The sequence below is a fragment of the Pogoniulus pusillus genome, chromosome 11 (genome assembly GCF_015220805.1).
Source record: "Pogoniulus pusillus isolate bPogPus1 chromosome 11, bPogPus1.pri, whole genome shotgun sequence".
In the NCBI taxonomy this organism is placed as follows: domain Eukaryota; kingdom Metazoa; phylum Chordata; class Aves; order Piciformes; family Lybiidae; genus Pogoniulus; species Pogoniulus pusillus.
The window spans coordinates 2437028-2455934 of NC_087274.1; the positions used below are offsets into that span (position 1 = coordinate 2437028).

Genomic DNA, 18907 nt, shown 5'->3' on the forward strand with positions numbered 1-18907 from the left:
TGTTATTGGTGGTGCCTTTGCTTTGGTTAGAGGGCTGTGCTCGGTTACAAGCCCGTGCTTCTTTCTCACCCTGCAAGTGTTTGTCTTGCCAGTATGGGAGCTACTGCTAGTTTCTCTTCAGGTGAACATGACGTTTTTCTGTCTCCTGCTTCCTTGTTATTGTAATCAGGGTGTAGGTGCCTTTTTGCACCTTAGGTTTGAAAACAGGCTGCTGCCTTGCTTGGCTGCTTTTAAAGTAGGTGCAGAAGAACCATCAGTCTCTGTCTCAGCAGTGCTACAGGAGCAAGTTGGCTTTGCAAGGCAATTGATCCTCTCCCTCCTTTATCTGTACATTACTGACCTGCAGCGATTAGCACAAGCCAGGCAGGAGCAGGGAGAGCATTTATTTGGCTGGCAACTGTCACAAACCATTGTTCTTTTCCCCAGGGTCCCTGGCAGTGTCAGTAGCTGATATGACTGCACCTGTGGTGGGCTCCTCTGGAGGTGTGTATGCCCTTGTCTCAGCTCACTTGGCCAACATAGTCATGGTGAGTACCAGAATGACTGCCTAACCGCTTTGGAGGTGAACTAGGTCTGGCAGTCCAAAGGGATTGGAAATAAGGCCTGACCCAGCTGTCACTTGCCCCAGTTGAGAGTCTTGTCTCAGCGTTGGGTTCTGGAATGGGAATGTTACACTGCAGTTGGTGGCTTGGTACCCTGATGACTGGCAGCCTGCAAGGAGAAGCCAAAGATGGTGGTAATCCCAGGTTTATTATACACCAGGCTGTCAGCTCTCCTTGCAAGGGCTGCCAGCTGTTTAGAAAAGGAGGAGCTGAATGGTTCTGCAGAAGTTGCAAACCTGTTTCTGTCTGTGTGTGCCGAGGAAATTGGTGTTTGGTGCTATGTGCAGTACATCTCCTGTCTCCACTTGTAAAACCCAGGCTGATGCTGAGCCCTGGGCCATGCATGCATCTTGTTGCTGTTTCACCTAAGGAAATACTAAGCAAAGGTCAGTCAATACCAGCATTGTCATTCCTCCAGGACCTGGCAACAGCAGCTCATCCAAGGTCCTCAGCTAGGTGGTGGCAAAGCCCAGTGTATCTGTCTGCCTGGGTGACAGCTGGACAAAGCCAGCTTTGCTGAGAGAGTGGTACAGGGTTGTGTGCCTGTCCTGTACCAGCAGTGTCACAGAATCAGAGGATGCTTTGGCTTGGAAGGGACCTTTAAAGGTCATCTAGTCCAAACCTCCTGCAGTGAGCAGGACTGTGACACTGTGACATGTCAGAGCAGAGTAACCATGAAAATTATGGTAATGCCTCTTTCCCTGGCTCTGAGTGGGAACATAATGTGGGTTGTCAGCAGCAGAGACAGAAGGTCTGTTGTATGGCTGTATGGTGAGACTTGTGTCAGGCCTAACAGAAATCCTTGTACTTAGCGTTGGTGTGCAGGGAGGTTAGTAGGCTCCGACTGCACTCACACTGGTGCTGCTGCAGGCAGCCTTTGTGGCAGCTGGGATCAGGGCAGCGAGTGCTTTCCTGGGCAGAGTAAGACTCCTTTGCTGTCTTCAAGGGTTTTGGAATGTAAGTCAGCTGGTGGCGCTGAGGGCAGTTGTTCAAATTAGGACAGTTGAGTGGCTGGCAGAGAGACAGAGGAGTGAGACTCCCTGTTCCACAGCGTTTCTGCTTGGGAAGTGCCTCTTCAGGGACAGTCATTCTGGGTGTGATTTGTGTTCCTTGCCCCTGGGCCAGCAGAAGCAGGAGGGAGTTTCCCCTGTCTGGCAGGGTGGCAATGCAGACACAGAGTTTCTTCACACTGAGACTCACAGAGTTAGAAAGGGACAGTGGAGAGCATTCTGAGTTGCTTTAGAGGAGGAGGTTCTGCCAGAAGTGTGTGGAGACTCTACCAGTTACCTTCCCAGGCTTCTTAAAACATCGCAGCGTGGTCATTCCTCTGTTCCTTGGCCTCCTCCAGCTCTGTTTAGCCATCACTGCTTTAGCATCTATGCTTCTTCATTGTCTGCTGCCTCTCTTCTCACCTGAGTTACCTACCTTTCCCATTCTGGTGGAATTTGGTTTTTGCTTTTCTTTCTCCCTCTTCTCTCTGCCTGCTCACTCAGCACCTCGATGTGGTGCCCCCATATGCTGAACAAGATGCTGGCCGTTTGCTGGTAAAGCACAGAGCCCTGGCCACTGCTTTGAAGTTGCCGAGAAGAGGAGGAGGGTCTCTTGAATCTTCTGTTCCCTTGTGCCTCCTGGAAACCAAAGGAAATGAAAACATTCCTGCTGTAAAGTAAACATCCCCAGAATTAAATACGTGAGGTAACCAACAGGGGGAAGCAATAAAGTGTGTCACCCAAGTTGAAGCTGAGGGGAGGAATTCACAACAGCTACACCGAGATGAAAACTGGAGGAAGCCACACAGACAGCATTAATCAGCATGAGTTCAGAGCCTCCTGACGGGGTTAGGTGTCTCTGTGGAGACAATAAATGAGTTACTCATTTGGTAGAGATTGCATTTTTTCAGTCACAGAAGTGATTTACAGACAGATCCCACAGAACACTTGACTGTGTGTAATGTGTACTGCAGAGTGTTTCCTCAGCAGACTGAGGAGTCACTGGGTGCCATTAAAGTGAGGCTGAAGAGTTTGCAAGCATTTGTTTTAATTCCTTCAGTGTGATGAGCAGGGAAGTTTTCCCAGGAAGCCTGGCTAGCTTTATCTCATACTGCATCCGGCAGTATGTAGTCACTTAATATCAGTTGCTGCCATACATCTGAGTTTTCCAGAAGAAAAAGAGAGGTTCTGGGGATGTTGTGCAGGTGGCAAAGGAGGAATTTAGGCATTTCCCCCTGGATTTTTTATTCTGAACCAGAAATTCTTATTCCAATGTAGTGATTAATGGCTAAGCCTGAAGGCAGAGGAGGCCAAGTCCAGGCTCTTATGACACAGTTCCCTTGAAATCTTTATTATTGGTGCATGCTCTGCTGAAGGTCCAAGCTACAGAATTTCAGGGAGCCAGAGGCAGAGGCAGTAGCACTGGAAAAGCTCATCAGGATTTGGGTGCACTGAGAGGTTGTCACCATTTCAGTGATATGCTCTAATTCAACAGGCTTTTGCAGGGTGGATAAATTCACATGTTATCAAGAGGTTAGAATTTAAGGTGAAGTTTCAAGGTAAACTGTTACACTAACTTGTTAAAAATTAGTCCATCTGAAAAACAGAGAATGGCAGAGCCATTCAAGGACCATGCCACACCAGCAAGACTGCCAGGCAGAGTTATGGCCTGGTCATGACTTGGACCTTCCTGCAATATGTCCTCTGTGGTTCTTCTCTCTGGGGCTGACTGATCTGTGTCGCATGTGCTGAGTGGAAGCTCATAGCCAGGCATGGCAAAGGCACAGCAAGGTTTGTTTCAAGGGATGATCATCGAGTGTGGGTCTGAGTTCCAAATCCCTGCAGGTTTGCATGCCAGTCACTGTCTTCCCTGTCTCCTTTCCAGAACTGGTCGGGAATGAAGTGCCAATTCAAACTGCTGCGCATGGCTGTTGCCTTGATCTGTAGTAAGTACCATGCCATGCTGGGCACACACAGTCCTGTTCTCTTTGTCCTTGTCATAGCAGTTGATGCTGATTCAGAGAGTTTTGACTTTGCAGCAGATTTGGTAGGAACTTGCAGCTGGACCTTCTGGCAACAGAAACCACATCTCTCTCAAATGCAGAGCTGGGTTTTCAACGTGAGCATTTGTAAATGAGTCTTTGTTGTTATCCCTGCCTCCACAACAGCCAGCGTCTGCGGTTTGTGGCAGTTGTGAAGATCTGAGACTTTAATGTCTCATCTTTGAATTCACAACCCAGCAGTGCTTTTCTCATGAAAAGACTTGGGTTTCCTAGAGCACTTCCTATCTTGTCTGGAATGGCAACAGCATTATACACACGTTAAGGAGTGACCTTGCAGCCATGTCCCCAGGACACCTTGTTAAGGGAAGTTGGGTCCTGTATTCATCACAGACAATTGTCTTCATAGTCCAACTCTCGTTTTGTTGTTGTTGTAGGGGAGGAGTTTTGTGGGGGGTTTTTTTGTTTGTGCTTGTTTATGGTTTTGGTAATGATTTGGAAAGTTCACTGTCCCTCCCTCTGTCTACAATTCTACACTCCCAGGGATCCAGACCACTTGCCAGCCCCTGGGGAGACCTCCTGCCTGTGTGCTTCAGCCCTCACATAGCCATGGCTGCCCACCTTCCCTGTGCTTACCGCACAAGGCAGCTTCTCCCCATCTCTTCAGGGTTGCAGTGCTGCCTGCAAGATGGACTTAAGAAGGGATAGACCCAGACTATTACTTTCTTTTTCTCACTTTGTTTCAGTGAGCTTTGAATTTGGAAGAGCTGTGTGGTTGCGATTCCACCCCTCCGCTTACCCACCATGCCCTCACCCCAGCTTCATGGCTCACCTGGGAGGAGTGATGGTTGGAATCACCCTTGGTGTCATCATCCTGAGGAACTATGAGCAGAGACTCCAAGATCAGACTTTATGGTGGATCTTCCTTTCTATTTATGTCATTTTTGTCCTGTTTGCCATCTTCTGGAATATTTTTGCCTACAGCCTGTTGGATCTAAAGCTACCTCCCCCTCCTTGAGAGCATGGGACAGAGAACTCAAGAGCAGAAGTCATCCGTCAGCTGTGTTAAGTGAGTGAAGATGGAGGATCTATTTTTATACTTAACTTAAGGGAGGGTGATTCTTTTGAACACAGGCATGTGCTGGAGGAGATGCTTAAAGATCTCATGAAGGAACAGGCTGAGCAGTTTGTTCACAAATCTTGCAGGTAATGCTGGCTGGCCTGGACCCTGCAGTTTCTCCACTGCCAGGGCTCCCACTGGGCAGCCTCTACCCGGGCACTTATCACTTGGTTTGTTAGCACACATCAATGTTTTATATGAGATATTTGTACATTCCAGGGCAGTGCTGGAATTAGGGTCAGTTGGTGAACAAATCTCAATGTTGATGAACACTGAAAGGGAAATAAGAGCAGACATTTACTAATTAGGGACTCACATGGTACTCACAAGGCAGCTTGGGTTTGGTTTCTACGAACACATCTGACTGTTCAGCCACACCAGTGCCACTATCTAATTACTTGAATGGCTCCTAAGATATTTTAGCCTATGGTGAAACCTGTCTTATGCACCTTTCAAAGGATTCAGCAGAACTTGATCATCTGGAGTGGTGGAGACTGGTTTTCATCTACAGGTCAAATGAAATTGCACTATAAACCTTAGGAACTCAGAGTGTTGTGGACACCCAGCCAGAGGGGACTTTTAGCGTGCATGTTTCACTTGATTTTAGTTAATTATTGCCCCCACACCCAGCCTGCTGTGGCTAGAGGGAGTGGCTGAGGTTTTCTTTTTGAGGGATGGAGAAAAGGAAGGCAAATGTTCCGTTGTGTTTTTATCAGCTGACAATCAGGTGCTGTTTTCTTCTCACTTTGGCCACACTAATCTAACACCTGCCCTGCAGTGAGCTCCTAGTAAGGAGCTCAACTCTTCCAGCAAGTTCTGACTAGACAAGTGGGATCAGGATCACCCATAGCAGTGTGGGGTGGGAACCATTCAGTCTTTACAGCCATAACGTCCATTTGGGGCTAAATCTGTCCACTGCAGTCAGTGGAGTTGAGTCAGGTGTTAGGTAGTGGAAGGTGTTACAGTGAATAATGTGAAACTGAGAAAGCTGCTTGGAAGGTGAGTGATGAATTCTGAGGATGCCTCTTCCTCAGGCAATGGACATTCAGGGGCTCCAAGGAACAGCTGGCTGCAGTGCTGCCTTTTTCTCTAACACAGGTCAAGCCCATATTGTAGCAATCTGTAACTGGTCTGTAGCACAGTCCATGCAGTTGCCTGCATAGCCCTGGGGACTGGACCTCTAGCACAAGCAGTGCTTCTGGGTGCTTTCTCTGTAAGGTGCTTAGGTCATTTCTCTTCTCACTTCAGAGAGCTGCCAAACTACAGTCGAGAAATGTGGGTCTCCTCCTTTTCTCTCCTCTTTACCCACCTAGTTTTTGATAGACTAGCTCCTTTCTTCTGTTTGCATACTGGTGCCCAGGCACCAGCCACCGGAGCCTTCCACACCACATCTCACAGGCACTGCAGCAGCTGGGTTTGCTCTCTAGCCAAATGCTTGCTTCTCTCAGCTCTGTTATCGATGCTGCTAGATGATACCACAAACTGGCAGGAATCTGTCATTCTACAGGGGACATTCACAAGTGCTCATCAGCTGTGCCCCCCTTTTTGCCTCTTACCCTCTTACAGGGAAAAAGAAAATCTCTCTGGGCTGGAAGGGTGAAGTTCTGCTCTCACAGTATGCACTAGTAAAACTGTTGCCTCGGGGAAAGGGAGGAGGGGGGAAGGCTGGAGTAAGCCTTACGTGCTAAAGAAACCAATTTTGCCACCATTGTGCAGAGAAATAGGATCTCTTAAGGCACCTTTGTTGCTCTGCATGGCTAACATATTGCTCATGGGCCCTCAGATTGAGGAACAAGGGGAAGGGTTAAGGGTTAGAGCTCTTAATTTTAAGGAAGGGATTGATTCCCTGTGCCATTTTACCTCTGTGGTTTGAGTCCAGATCAAAGCAGTCGTGAGAGTTTCTATGTGCTGTTTCAAGAGCTTTCTCAGTGTGTCTTGCAGCAGGCAAGGAGGAGAGTGGGGAGCAAGGAGGACACTGACAGAAGCATGTCTGGACAAATTCACCCTGACGTGGGTCAAGAACTGGCTGGAAGGATGCGACCAGAGAGTGGTGGTGAATGGTGCCACATCCAGTTGGCAGCTGGCACTGGTGGTGTGCCCCAGGGATCAGTGCTGGGCCTGGTACTGTTCAATATCTTTAGTGATGATCTGGACCAGTGGCTTGAGTTCAGTATCAGTAACCTTGCAGATGACACCAAGCTAGGAGCAGGTGTGGAGCTGTTGGAGGGTAGGAGAGCCTTGCAGAGGGACCTGGCCAGGCTGCATGGGTGGGCAGAGGCCAATGGGATGAGAGTTAACAAGGTCAAGTGCAGAGTTCTTCACTTTGGCCACAACAACCCCAAGCAGCATTACAGGCTGGGGACAGAGTGGCTGAGAGCAGCCAGGCAGAGAGGGACCTGAGGGTGCTGGTAAAGAGGAGCTGAAGAGGAGGCAGCAGTGCCCAGGTGGGCAGCAGAGCCAATGGCATCCTGGGCTGGCTCAGGAGCAGTGTGGGCAGCAGGACAAGGGAGGTTCTTCTGCCCCTGTGCTCAGCACTGCTCAGGCCACCCCTGGAGTGCTGTGTCCAGTTCTGGGCTCCTCCATTCAAGAGAGATGTTGAGGTGCTGGAAGGTGTTTGGAGAAGGGCAGCAAGGCTGGGGAGGGGCCTGGAGCACAGCCCTGTGAGGAGAGGCTGAGGGAGCTGGGGGTGTGCAGCCTGCAGAAGAGGAGGCTCAGGGCAGAGCTCATTGCTGTCTACAGCTACCTGAAGGGAGGCTGTAGCCAGGTGGGGTTGGGCTCTGCTGCCAGGCAGCCAGCAACAGAACAAGGGGACACAGACTCAAGTTGTGCTGGGGGAGGTGTGGGCTGGATGTTAGGAGGAAGTTGTTGTCAGAGAGAGTGATTGGCATTGGAATGGGCTGCCCAGGGAGGTGGTGGAGTTACTGTCCCTGTGGAGGTGTTAAAAAAAAAGCCTGGATGAGGCACTTAGTGCCATGGTCTGGTTGCTTGTCTAGGGCTGGGTGCTAGGTTGGACTGGATGAGCTTGGAGGTCTCTTCCAACCTGACTGATACTGTGATTCTGTGGTGTTCCTTTCCTCACCCATACCTCAGCCTTTCTGATTACAGAAACAGAGGTGAGCAGAAATGGGATTTGCCTTGGAAGCTTTAGGAAAACTGCAAATTCTGGTCGAAAATGTAAAGCATTCAGATTATTGTGCCTAGACTTTTCCAGAGCGCAGTATGTACCAACTGACTTTTAGTTTTGGTTTCTCAGTGGAAATCTCCTTAACAGCCATCAGGTTCTCCCCAAGGAAGGTTTCTGTGCTCCAGGATGAAGCAGCAAGTTACAAGTTCAAGGGTCACCAGGTTCTTCATCATCCTGAGCCTAACACATCTTTGCCTATACTCAGGAGCAGGAGGGAGCTGAACAGACTAATTCAGGAACATTTCTTTGCTCCTTTATCTGTAGACAAAGAGAGTTTATATGAACTGGTTGAGAACTTCTCCAAGGTTGAGCTTACGCCTTGTTCTTTTAAACTGTTCATCTTTCTGACTACCATGTTCCTGTTTCCCTGCCTGAGCAACTCTACAGGCAACCCTGGAGATCACAGGGGCCAGGCTTTAAGATAGTGCTAAATTTATTGTGGGTGGTGAAATGAAACCCTCTCACATTCCTGCTCATGAGAGCTGAAATCTCTCCCCGTGCACAGAGCAGGTTTTACACAGAGCCTGCAGTCTGCTAGGAGTCTTAGCTCATGGAGCCAGGAGCAGCACAAAGTGATGAAGCTTTTATAGTCTTTTTTTTTACATCACCAAAACTACACTGTGAAAACTCATGTTTTTCAGAGTATCAGGAAATCTGGTTACATGCTAATGCACCCAGGAGTGCCACAGAGCTGCAGCACCACACAGCTAACAGCAACTGAGCTTTTCTTTTACCTCCAGATGTCCTTGAAGCTGCTGGCTTGTGTCAGGGATGTAATATTCTCCATCCCGTTCATTTGTGGTTCCAACTCGACATGAGCAGCAACGTGTTCCTGAAGGAGCCACCCACTGAGGCACTGGGTTTGGTGATTGTTTTGTTGTTTGTTTTTTTCTTTTCAGCTTCTGCCAGGATTTTATGTCAGTTAAATAAGCTGGGAATCTGCTGAGCCCTACAGAGGTGCAGCACTAGAGCCCAAGGCAAGGACTGTTACCAGTGTACATATGTGACCAGAGCACGTTAAAGGAACCTATTTCATACTTGTGCCCTTGAATCAGGATGCAACACCTGGAGGCAAAAATGCTGTTTATGGGCTAGACTTCCCATTTAGTAAGTATTGCATCACTGGTCCAGTGAGGAGGGGTGTAGGGAGTAGGGATGCAGACTGGGAGAGCCTGGGGTGCTGGCTGCAGAGCTCCTTCGGGGACATCTGCTGGCAGCATAGCAACAGCACCCAAGGGTCTGGCTCCCAGGCTCTTGCTCATCTCTCATCCTCTAGGAGAGGTGGGAGAAGTGGCTCAGACAGCTGTGGGGAAGAAGGAGGAGAACCAGGTAGATCATTGCACCTTTTATGCCTAAATGCTCGGAGGCAGGTAGAGATTAGTTTTGCACACATCAGGAATAATAAAGGAAGGAGGAGGAGGAGGGTTGCGATAGAGCAATGGGAGAGGAGCATCCCAGAAACAGTTTCTGAGTGAAGTCCTAAAAATGCTAATGGGTTTACTTTTGTTGAGCTCTTAACATCTCTTGTCACCTTCCCCCCATCAGTCGATGAGGAGTCCTAGCACTTGTGTTAGTCTCTGGGCTGCCCAGGGAAGTGGTAGAGTTGCCGTCCCTGGAGGTGTTCAAGAAGGCCTGGATGAGGCACTTAGTGCCATGCTCTGGTTGACTGGCTAGGGCTGGGTGCTAGGTTGGACTGGATGAGCTTGGAGGTCTCTTCCAACCTGGTTGATTCTATGATTCTGTGATTCACTTACACAGCATGTTGCAGTCCTTCGCTCCTTGCTTCATTAGCAGGAGTGCGTTTGAGCAACAGGGAAGGCCAGAAAAATATTGCCTAAGATTGCTGCAGTAAAAATAAAGCTCAGGGATTCTATAGCCCAAGGCCCTGCTCGTTGTGATGGACTATGCTGGCTGTGTTTTAAATCTGGTTAGATAGGTTTGCTTTGAACTGGAGTGTGAAAGATGGAATCTGACACATTTAGAGGTGGTACTAAAATAACAGCTATCTGCTGGCCTCACAAGACAGCTGCTGGGTTGTGGCAGTATTTAGGCTCCCAGGATCGTGGGTAGGACTTTCACGCATACTTCAGTGAGTAAAGAGTTCCTAGTCTATCTGTATTCACAGACCCAAGCTCAGCTCAACCACTTTGGAAACTCCATCTGTTGGCTTTACCCTGAGTGGAACTGGAGAATATGGATGCAGTCCAACACCGGCAACCTCTGGAGGCAAACTGGGATCTAGAGAACAAAGGCTGTGGGATTTTAGCCTCTCTGAATATTGCTCTTGTTGAATTTCTTTTATAGTAGTGGCTGCTCTACAGTGCTGTGATATGACTCTAGAATTCCTCCTGCAGTTCCTGATGCCAAGAGCTGGTTGTAGAGAACAAAGCATTTTGTGGCTCTGTAAAGGAAGAATCACAGCTGAGACAGAAACTGAGCACGTTTAAAGGTAAATGCAGTTTTAATGTCAGCATTAATCATTGGCTTTTCACTGGGGAAAGGCCTTCTCATGAGGTATTTCTGAAATGCCAGTAGTAGAGAAAACTTAGATTTCAGAGTACTTTCCAACACAGAGCACAAAACATTCCCTAGGTCAGGTTTAAGTAGCAAAAGCAGCTTCATTTCCAGTAAGCTTCACAGACACGTCAGGCACTGCCTGCCTCCTGCCTCCCCCACAGTGTCTGTTTAGTTTGCAAATAAAGGCAGATTTAGGCAGCTTTTCTTTTGCTTACACCACCGATGCTAACAACACATCCAAGTGTTAAACACAAAGCACTAAACAATGTAATTTTCTGCCTTAAAATACTGAGCAAATGGTACTTCCCTGTTAAGGGCTAGGAGAACAAAATGCTATGTGCAAGGTAAGATGCTCTGGGATGGTTCCAAATATTTTTGTATTGTGGACATTCTGTATATTTTTGCTGTAACAATATTATTTGAGCGCAGAATCCATTAAATTTTTTTGTTGATGGTGTTTTTTGTTGTTTTTTTTTAGTTTTCTGTGGTTTATTCTTGCATCTTTCTACATCATACACCAAAAAAAAAAGGCAAGGAAAAGCTCCCAAAGAGTTTTGTAACTTTGTCTATAATTAACATGGCTTGAAAGAGTGCAGCGCAGAGCCACAAAGATGCTGCAGGCAGTGGAACATCTCTCTGCTGAGGACAGGCTGAGGGAGCTGGGGCTCGAGCTTGGAGCAGAGGAGCCTGAAGGGTGCTGATAAAGATGTGAAGGGCAGTGCTGGGAGGACACAGCCAGGCTCTGCACAGGGATGTCCAATGACAGGACAAGAGGCAGTGGGTGCAAGCTGGAACAGAGGAGGTGCCACGGGAACAGAAGGAAAACTTTTTCACTGTGAGGGTTTCAGAGCCCTGGAACAGGCTGCCCAGAGAGGTTGTGGAGTCTCCTTCTCTGGAGACATTCAATACCTGCCTGGATGTGTTCTAGTGTGACCTGCTCTGGCAGGGGGGTTGGACATGATAATCTTTCAAGGTCCCTCCCAACCCCTACCATGCTGTGATTCTGTATCTCAGTATTTAACAACAGAGCAATTGGGTTGGAGCTCTGCAGTTTAGTCTTTAAATAATGACACCAGTAACTCATTTTTTTGCTTGTCTAAAAGATAAGGGAGAGAGTGAATTGCTACTTTATTTCTCCATGCAATAAGGATGCAGAACCAGCTTGGAACTTGTATAGCAGAAACAGTCCTTCTGTACCTGGCCAGTCAGGGGCCTCCTGAGTTTTGATTCCAGCTACAGTGAAGTATTTTCTTCAAGTACCCTGCTGCCTAAATGTCCTATGATGGGGGTAAAAATTCATTGCTGAAATACAATGAACTGGTTTAAAATCTTAATACTTAACCTGGGAACTTAATTTAGTTTAATTTCTGAAGAATTTTCTGTTCATTTAGAGTTAATATTTGATCTTTTAAAACATCCAGCTTTAATTCTCCACAGCTGAAAACCATCTGATTATTTGCAGTAATGCAAAATGAGTGGTGAGAGCACACAAAGGAGGTCTGGATCACAACACAAACTACTGAAGAATAGAATTAATCAGCCAGCCTGGGACTTAAACATGGCATCCAGTGGCTGTATGCACACACAAGCATGTATCAATGAACAACTTCTTCATCTAGTCACAGCAGAACAAACTGCTAGTTTGAAACTACCTACAGGCCTGTTCCCTATGTTCTCTCAGATAAATTAGTATCATTAATTCATATCCATTAATATGATTCACACATCTCCAGATCTGTCTGCTTCTTTTTACATTAAAACCAAAGTAAGCCAATCTCAATGATCCAAGGTGATCAATTTAACAATATTTAAAGTATTTAAAACCCTGGAATGCTTGCCAGGGGGCGTTATTTAACACAGTGACTGCCAAACCCAAATGTCATGATTCACTCAGAAAAGTCGTTTGGAGACTCCGGTAAGCACTGAAAGCTATGCAGGTGTTTGTGTGATCTGCTATTTACACATCAAAAAGAGCTCACACTGCCTTCTCCAAAAAGGAAACAAACCCAAAAAAGGCAGATGGAACTGCCACTTGGGGAACATATTAAATCTGAATCTAAACTCCTGCACTAGTGAAAGTAAGCTGCACAGAAGAAATGAATGATTTATACAATAGCCTCGAATGAGTTCAGAACAATTAAGAGAACGTTAACCCACTGATGTTTCTCTCATGAATTCCTCAAGCACAGCCACTACGTTCCTGGCTTCCGGCATTTCTGCGTGTTCCACTTTGACAATCTTCAGGAGGATGTCTGCACTGCCACAGTTCTTCAGAAACATGTAGCACTTGAACAGGGCATAGTGGTTCATTTCAGCCTGCCGGATGAACCGCTTCAGGTTGTTAATATCTTGAATAGCCTGGGGAAAGAGTAACAGAGCATTGCCTTACCCTCCCACGTGGAGAGGAAACATGCCATCGTGTGGGAGAGCAAGGGAAGAATAGCAGGAGAAGCTAAAGCTTTTCCAATGGGAACTTTATATTGCTACTCAAGACCAGTGCAAGAATTGACTGCTGCCTTTGATGTACATTATCGTGTCGTAGATGAAGGAGCTGGAGTGGTTCAGCCTGAAAAAGAGAAGGCTCCAGGGACACCTAATAGCAGCCTTCCAGTACCTGAAAAGGGTCTACAAGAAGGCTGCAGAGGGACTGTTTGCAAAGGCCTGGAGTGATAGGACGAGGAGCAATGGTTGGAAATGAGAGGACTGGGAGCTGGAGTTGTTCAGCCTGGAGGAGGCTCAGGGGAGACCTCATTGCTGTCCACAACTACCTGAAAGGAGGTTGTAGCCAGGTGGGGTTGGTCTCTTCTCCCAGGCACCCACTGACAGAACAAGAGGACACAGTCTCAAGCTGTGCCAGGGCAGGTTTAGGCTGGACATTAGGAAGAAATTCTTCACAGAAAGAGTGACTGCCATTGGAATGGGCTGCCTGGGAAGGTGGTGGAGTCACCATCCCTGGAGGCTGGATGAGGCATTTAGTGCCATGGTTTAGTTAATTAGAAGGGTTAGGTGATCCTGGAGGTCTTTTCCAACCTGGTTAATTCTGTGATTATGTGAGATTTAGATTGGATGTTAGGAACAAGTTACTGTAGCAGTGCTAAGTGTGTGGACACACAAGGTGCTATGTCCAAACCTGCAGCAGTTTTCACAGACCACCTTAGAAGGGTTAACTACTGAATCTGTTACCAGTTGCAAGACACTGTGTGTGCAGTGCTCAAATTAACGGTGTTTAAAGGGAAGGGAAACAAAAAGGTGGTGCCTTGTTTTGAAATCTGAGAAGGTGCCTTCGGTGCACTCCATGAAGAAACTTTCACTCTACATTCTGGTCTGGTCAGCTATAGTGAGCCAGGCTTCAGCTAAACATTTCAGAGTTTAAGACATCGTAAGTAACCTAAAACTTGGCTGCAAAGAGTTATTTTCTCTTTCAGTAACCCTGATGTCTTCTCCAAGTCTCTAAGTTAATGAGCAGATACCTTCAGTTTGAAGTTTTCCAGCATCTGCCGGAAGAGAAATGGATTTCCACCTTCAGCACCATTCACAAAAGCGTGCATCCAGTCCTCACAGAATCTGTTGCTTCCTGTTGTGTGCTCAGGAATACAGAGGAGAGGTGAGAAAAAGTGAATGAGCTCAAGATAAATATATAGCTGCATTTGCCAGGTTTAATCTCTCTCAGGTAATTGATATTAGCATAGCTGGGCCAGAAAATAAATCTTAAGAACAACACACATCAAAACCAAAAGCAAACATAGCATGGTGATTACAGGATACTAAATCATTCTATGGTTGTTGAATCCCTTTGCACATCATTTATCAATCTACAACAGGAAAATCCCTCATTTTGCAGCTCCCTGGAGTGCATGAGTCACAGCTTCATCGTCTGCAAACTAAATGTGCCAGGGATTTTATCACTGACCCTTTTCAAACCAGAGTTTGGTGTGTTTGACAAACTACTCTGCTTCCTTGCAGCTAGAGAGGCCTTCTAGCTTACAGACAGAGCCCAGACTTCCTGGGCATGAACTCCGAATATCCTCAGCTCACCTCTCAGCATCTGAAGGATACAAGTGAGTAACAGGAAAAAGTATTCACAGCTGTAATCTCACCTGCATTATGCAACTGAGGCTGAGGTCCACTGCAGTCTATAATCATTGACCTGTGCTGTTCCTCAGTCATGGCAATACACAAGGAGGTCATTGTGCCTTCCTGAACGAGTCCTTGGAGGCTGGCAGCTGCCAGAAACCTGTCACAAGAAAGTGTGGTGAGCTGCTTGCTGCTTTACAGTTCGTCTGAAAAGCAGCATCAGCAGGCTGTCATGCAGAAAAGCCAAGTTACTCACAGACTGGTCTCAAAGCATCTTTACCTGCTAATGTCTTTCTCTGTTTTTTCATCTGCATTTTTCACTTCCACAGGAGTATAACTCAAAGCCTTTAAAAAGAAAAAAACAACCTAGATACAACTTGCTACATTTTAGTTACTAGCAATAAATACATAATGTGGTACTTAATTTTTCTTCTTTTTAGATAGAGAGTAGAAGCTAAGGGAAAACTCCCTTTGCAGCCATTGCAGCTGGGCTTCCATTCAGAAGCAATATTGCAGTTTTACTCTACCTCCTCAAACTCTGGGACTAGCAAGGATTAATTCCTTAATTAATCTGGGACCAGGGCAAGGATTAATTTCCAGTGAATAACATGAGGCACGTCTACATTACAACCTTTTTGGTTCAGAGGAATTATAGCAGGGACATCTTTCCCAGGCTGTTCCTATTATTTTTGTTTGTTTTTATTTCAACTTGGACACTACTATGGAATTTTAAAAGAATTAACTATAAAAACTGCTAGAAGAATTTGCTTCTTAGCAAGAAAGGATGGGAAAACTACTTGCCCTGAATTAAAAAGAAAATCAAACAGCAAAAATATTCTTCCTTCTTCACTCCCATTTGGGAAAACAAATGCAAGAAACATTTAGAATATGTTGGAGTCACTGAGATTCCTTCTGAAGCATTCTGAGTTTGAACTGCACTTACAGCATGTAAGAGGAAGGCCAGTCTCTCCTGGAAGAGCTGCACCACCCTCTGAATAGGGCATATGGCATTCTCAAACCAGCTCCTCAAGTAGGGTTTAACACAGGTTTCCAAGGTTTTCTGCTGTAACAAGTTGAAACATTGATACATTACATTTCCACACAAATAGAAACCTATTCATGATCTGTTCAACTTAAGATATTTGTACGTCAAAGACTTCTTGATTTCAAACCACACTAAACTAAAATAATGAGTTTGACATTTAAAGCCACACTTCTGTGGAGTATCAGCAAGGAAAGGCTCTGCACTTTAAGAAACGGACAGAACATTATGGTATATACTGAGCAAATACCATGCAACAGCAGGCAGAAAGAGACAGAGCCTTAACATGAAGCTTTCCCTAGGGAAATACATGCCCAGAAACCCGCTAAAAATCCTTCCTGAACATTCCAAAGTAGTAAGAACCCAGGTGGACACTGATAACTTCCTGAAGACCATTATCTTTTATTGGTCATTCTTCTCTCTGAATCTAACTGCAAGTAACCTTAAATTGATTTATGATTAGCACAAAGGCTCTCCTCCCTTCTGCCATGTGTGGCTGAGAGCAAGCACTGTCACTACAGTCAATCGTGCCCCTCTCACAGTGCTTCATACTGGTAATTAAACCACCTGTTTTGTCTCTATAGAATAAATCTTCCTGATTATCTTAATTTCTGTAAGTAGTATAAAACTTGAGAAAAATAAAGCTAGGCCTTACCTCTGAATCAAGGCTTATCTTCAGACTTTGAATGTATTTGTCCAGCTCGAGTCTGAAGGTACCTTCTTAAGGAAACTAAACTGCAAAAGTTAAGAGCTGCATTTTTCCCTTCCAGTGCATGGCTGTTTCTGCCCTGCAGTTACTGCAAGGTGTGCCTGAACCAGCTGATTCCAAGTAGGAAACAGGCAAAATGAGAACGTCATTTTTACATCATCGCCCTCTCCACACAGATAAAGTTAAAGGTAAGGATATAGTTCCAGGCCTTTCTCTGAGCCACCTAAGAAACAAACCACGTACTCTGGAGCATTGATGTCTGACTCCAACGTTGCCATTTCTAAAAGATTTTCTTGTTGGAAACGACAGTAATAACAACCAACTTTACATTCAGGTATGCTAGACAGAGAGAGGAACAAAAGAATCATTTTGTTACAGACACATCATAAGAAATAAAAGCAAAGAGCAGGCACATGCAATTCCTGTAAGCACTGGTGGCTCCTATGGTCATAAACCTTTTTTCCTTCTGCTTCTCTGGTCATAAACCTTTTCTCCTTCTGAGGTGTAATCAGTTCAAAAGGAACTAGACATAATACATGTAGTATTTTTTTAGTATTTAAACAGTCAATTACTTACTACAATATTTTTCTCAAAGCTACCTACAAAAAGAGGGAAGTGCCATTGCACAAAGCTGCTATTAACAGCAGCAATAGCCTTGAGAACATGGAATCGGGACAAAACCTAAGTGTGGCAGCAAATGGCAAGAGGCAGAGCACTGTAACCGTTTCTTGCAGTTTCTCATTCACACATAATTGTTTTTATTTACCTCAGCCCCACTGTTGCTACATTCCCCATTCCTTCAAAGAGGGCTCCTTTCGGAAGGCGCTTAGCAATGAAGCTTCGCAGTTCAGTCTCTGCTTCAGCTGGCAAGTTGGTGTCCAGCAAAGAGAGGCTTTAAAAAACAAGACAAAATGGTTAGCAAAAAGCAAGTATTACTCTTTTGTTGCACCGAACAAGTGCAGAGCCACACGCTTCCAGAAGGGGCCCAGGGTGGTCTCTCTGCTTTACACCTAACTCACTCTGTGACTTCTGGCCCATCAGGGATACATTCAGTAGTTTGTCTACTACACCAGAAATCTGGAGCTGTGGTGTAAGCTGATGTTGAACTCCTCAGCATCTCTGTTCTTATGTTTGTTTAGTTGCAACAGAGAGCAACAACTGTGTTACAGAGCCTGTGGAAAGAGCTGATGACCATTTGAAACTGTTTGTTAACACAAAGTTTTATTTCTCTATTTCCTCCATTAAGACCTAAATCAATATGACTATGTCAAGTATTAGAAGCAAAGATGCTAGTACACATTTAATCCATCATTTGAGCTCTGTGGTTGTGAACATTCCCTAGGCGTGCCAGAAAAAGCACCCAGGGAATTTCAGTGTGCTTTCACAGAGGTTTTTGCTTTGAAGGGACTTCCATGTACTCTTCACCTAACAGTAATATGGCAAACACTTCAGAACGGTGTTAAAGGCAATGATGCCGTTCTGCAGACTGGCTTTACCTGAAGTCTTCGCTGGAAGGTGTCTCTGCCGCCGCGCTGCTGGGACTGCCATCCCCACTGCCTGCTCCCTGCTGAGAGGATCTGAAAATAAAGCCTTTCTCACCATTGACTGCACAGCCTAAGCACACAGGACAGGGAAAGGGATCTGCAGCGGGGGAAGGTACGGCCTGAGGGTGTTTTAAAGGAGGATGCGGATATGGGAATGTTGTGAGAGGGGGAAAAAAATCTCTTACAGGGAGAAAGGGAGGAAAAGCTAAAGCTGGGAATTGCCAGGGCCTGGAAACTGGCTCTCCGCTGGGCGGACCCAGCGCGCATCCGCCTAGCCAGGCCTCGGCGGCTCCCGGCTCCCTCACCTGCAGCTCCGGTAGCTGTAGAAGCTGTGGTAGGTGCTGCCGTGCCGCTCTGGCCGCCTCTCCTCGCCCGCGCCGCAGCCCTCCTCGCTGCTCTCTAGCTCCCGCTCATCGCCGTCCGGCAGCGCCGGCAGCATCGCGGCCCGAGCTGCTGCCTGCGCCGCAGGGAACGTGGCCTCCGTCCCCGCCCGGGCCGCGCCTCACCACCGCCTGCCTCGTCGCTCAGCGCCCTCGCCGGGCCCTGCGATCGCCGCCCGCCGCTCCACGCCCCGGAGGCAGGGCAGGGCGGCAGGAGGACTGCCGCACAGCAGTCCCCACACCGAGTCGCGCCCGGTCCTCGGCAGCGGGGAGAAGGGTGAATGGGCCAAGGCGTCACTGTGGAGCAGTTTGCAAGGGCCCGAGACGCTGGAGGTTAAAGCAGCGCATTCAGCTCAGCCTCCGCACCAACGGGCAGCGCTTGCAGGCAGCCCCCGCCTATCGGGAAGCCGCTCTCGCCCCAGGCCTGCAATAGGGCCGCTCCAGGAAGGCGGCAGGACACGGAGAAGGGGAGCCGTGGGGATGCTCGGGAATCTAGCACAGAAACAGGCTCCAGAAGGATGTAAGGAAGGGAGCAGCCCCCGGGCGGGCGCGGAGAACTCTGCAGGGTGGAGGTTCAGCACGTCCGGTGTATTACAGTGCCCTCGGAGAGCTGAGTCCATACAGTGGCCACCAAGCCATTGCGCGTAGCGGCCCGCTTGCCAGCACAGCGCCCAGACTGAATGCTTGGGGGAAGCGCATTCTGCTGACGCTGAACACGAAGCGGAGGCACAGCAGCAGCAGCGCCG

The 18907-nt window shown here is 47.2% G+C and overlaps 2 protein-coding genes across 4 annotated transcripts in view; one reads left to right on the forward strand and one right to left on the reverse strand.

Moving 5' to 3' along the window:
- Positions 1–6031, forward strand: part of RHBDL3 (rhomboid like 3) — a 58738-nt gene extending 52707 nt beyond the window's left edge. For both annotated transcript variants that reach the window (XM_064151741.1, XM_064151742.1), the window contains 3 exons: positions 427–527; positions 3477–3537; positions 4338–6031. In XM_064151741.1, the coding sequence (XP_064007811.1) occupies positions 427–527; positions 3477–3537; positions 4338–4609 (434 nt within the window). In that variant the 3' untranslated portion in view covers positions 4610–6031. The remainder of the gene's footprint in view (positions 1–426; positions 528–3476; positions 3538–4337) is intronic.
- Positions 6032–10333: 4302 nt separating this feature from the next.
- On the reverse strand, positions 10334–18894 carry C11H17orf75 (chromosome 11 C17orf75 homolog). Of its 2 annotated transcripts, none has more exons than XM_064150547.1 (10): positions 18087–18894; positions 17734–17814; positions 17004–17129; positions 16436–16576; positions 16184–16241; positions 15430–15546; positions 14767–14831; positions 14510–14646; positions 13883–13986; positions 10334–12770 (listed from the first exon to the last, which is right to left on the reverse strand). In XM_064150547.1, exons 1-10 carry the CDS (start codon positions 18218–18220, stop codon positions 12561–12563), a joined length of 1173 nt encoding a protein of 390 aa, XP_064006617.1. In that variant the 5' UTR covers positions 18221–18894; the 3' UTR covers positions 10334–12560. The 2 variants fall into 2 exon arrangements, with proteins under 2 accessions (XP_064006617.1, XP_064006616.1); XM_064150546.1 differs by having other exon boundaries at positions 15430–15549.
- Between the last annotated feature and the right edge of the window lie 13 nt (positions 18895–18907).

What these genes read in the sequence shown, in the direction of transcription:
- C11H17orf75 (XM_064150546.1), bottom strand. Translation starts at nt 18,220, where the DNA reads ATGCTGCCGGCGCTGCCGGACGGCGATGAGCGGGAGCTAGAGAGCAGC. An exon ending in TCAGAGAAAGGCCTGGAACT is followed by an intron (nt 16,242 to 16,435) that starts ATATCCTTACCT and finishes TTAAGAAGGTAC; the next exon opens with CTTCAGACTCGAGCTGGACA. An exon ending in TGGCCTTCCTCTTACATGCT is followed by an intron (nt 14,832 to 15,429) that starts GTAAGTGCAGTT and finishes TTCTTTTTAAAG; the next exon opens with GCTTTGAGTTATACTCCTGT.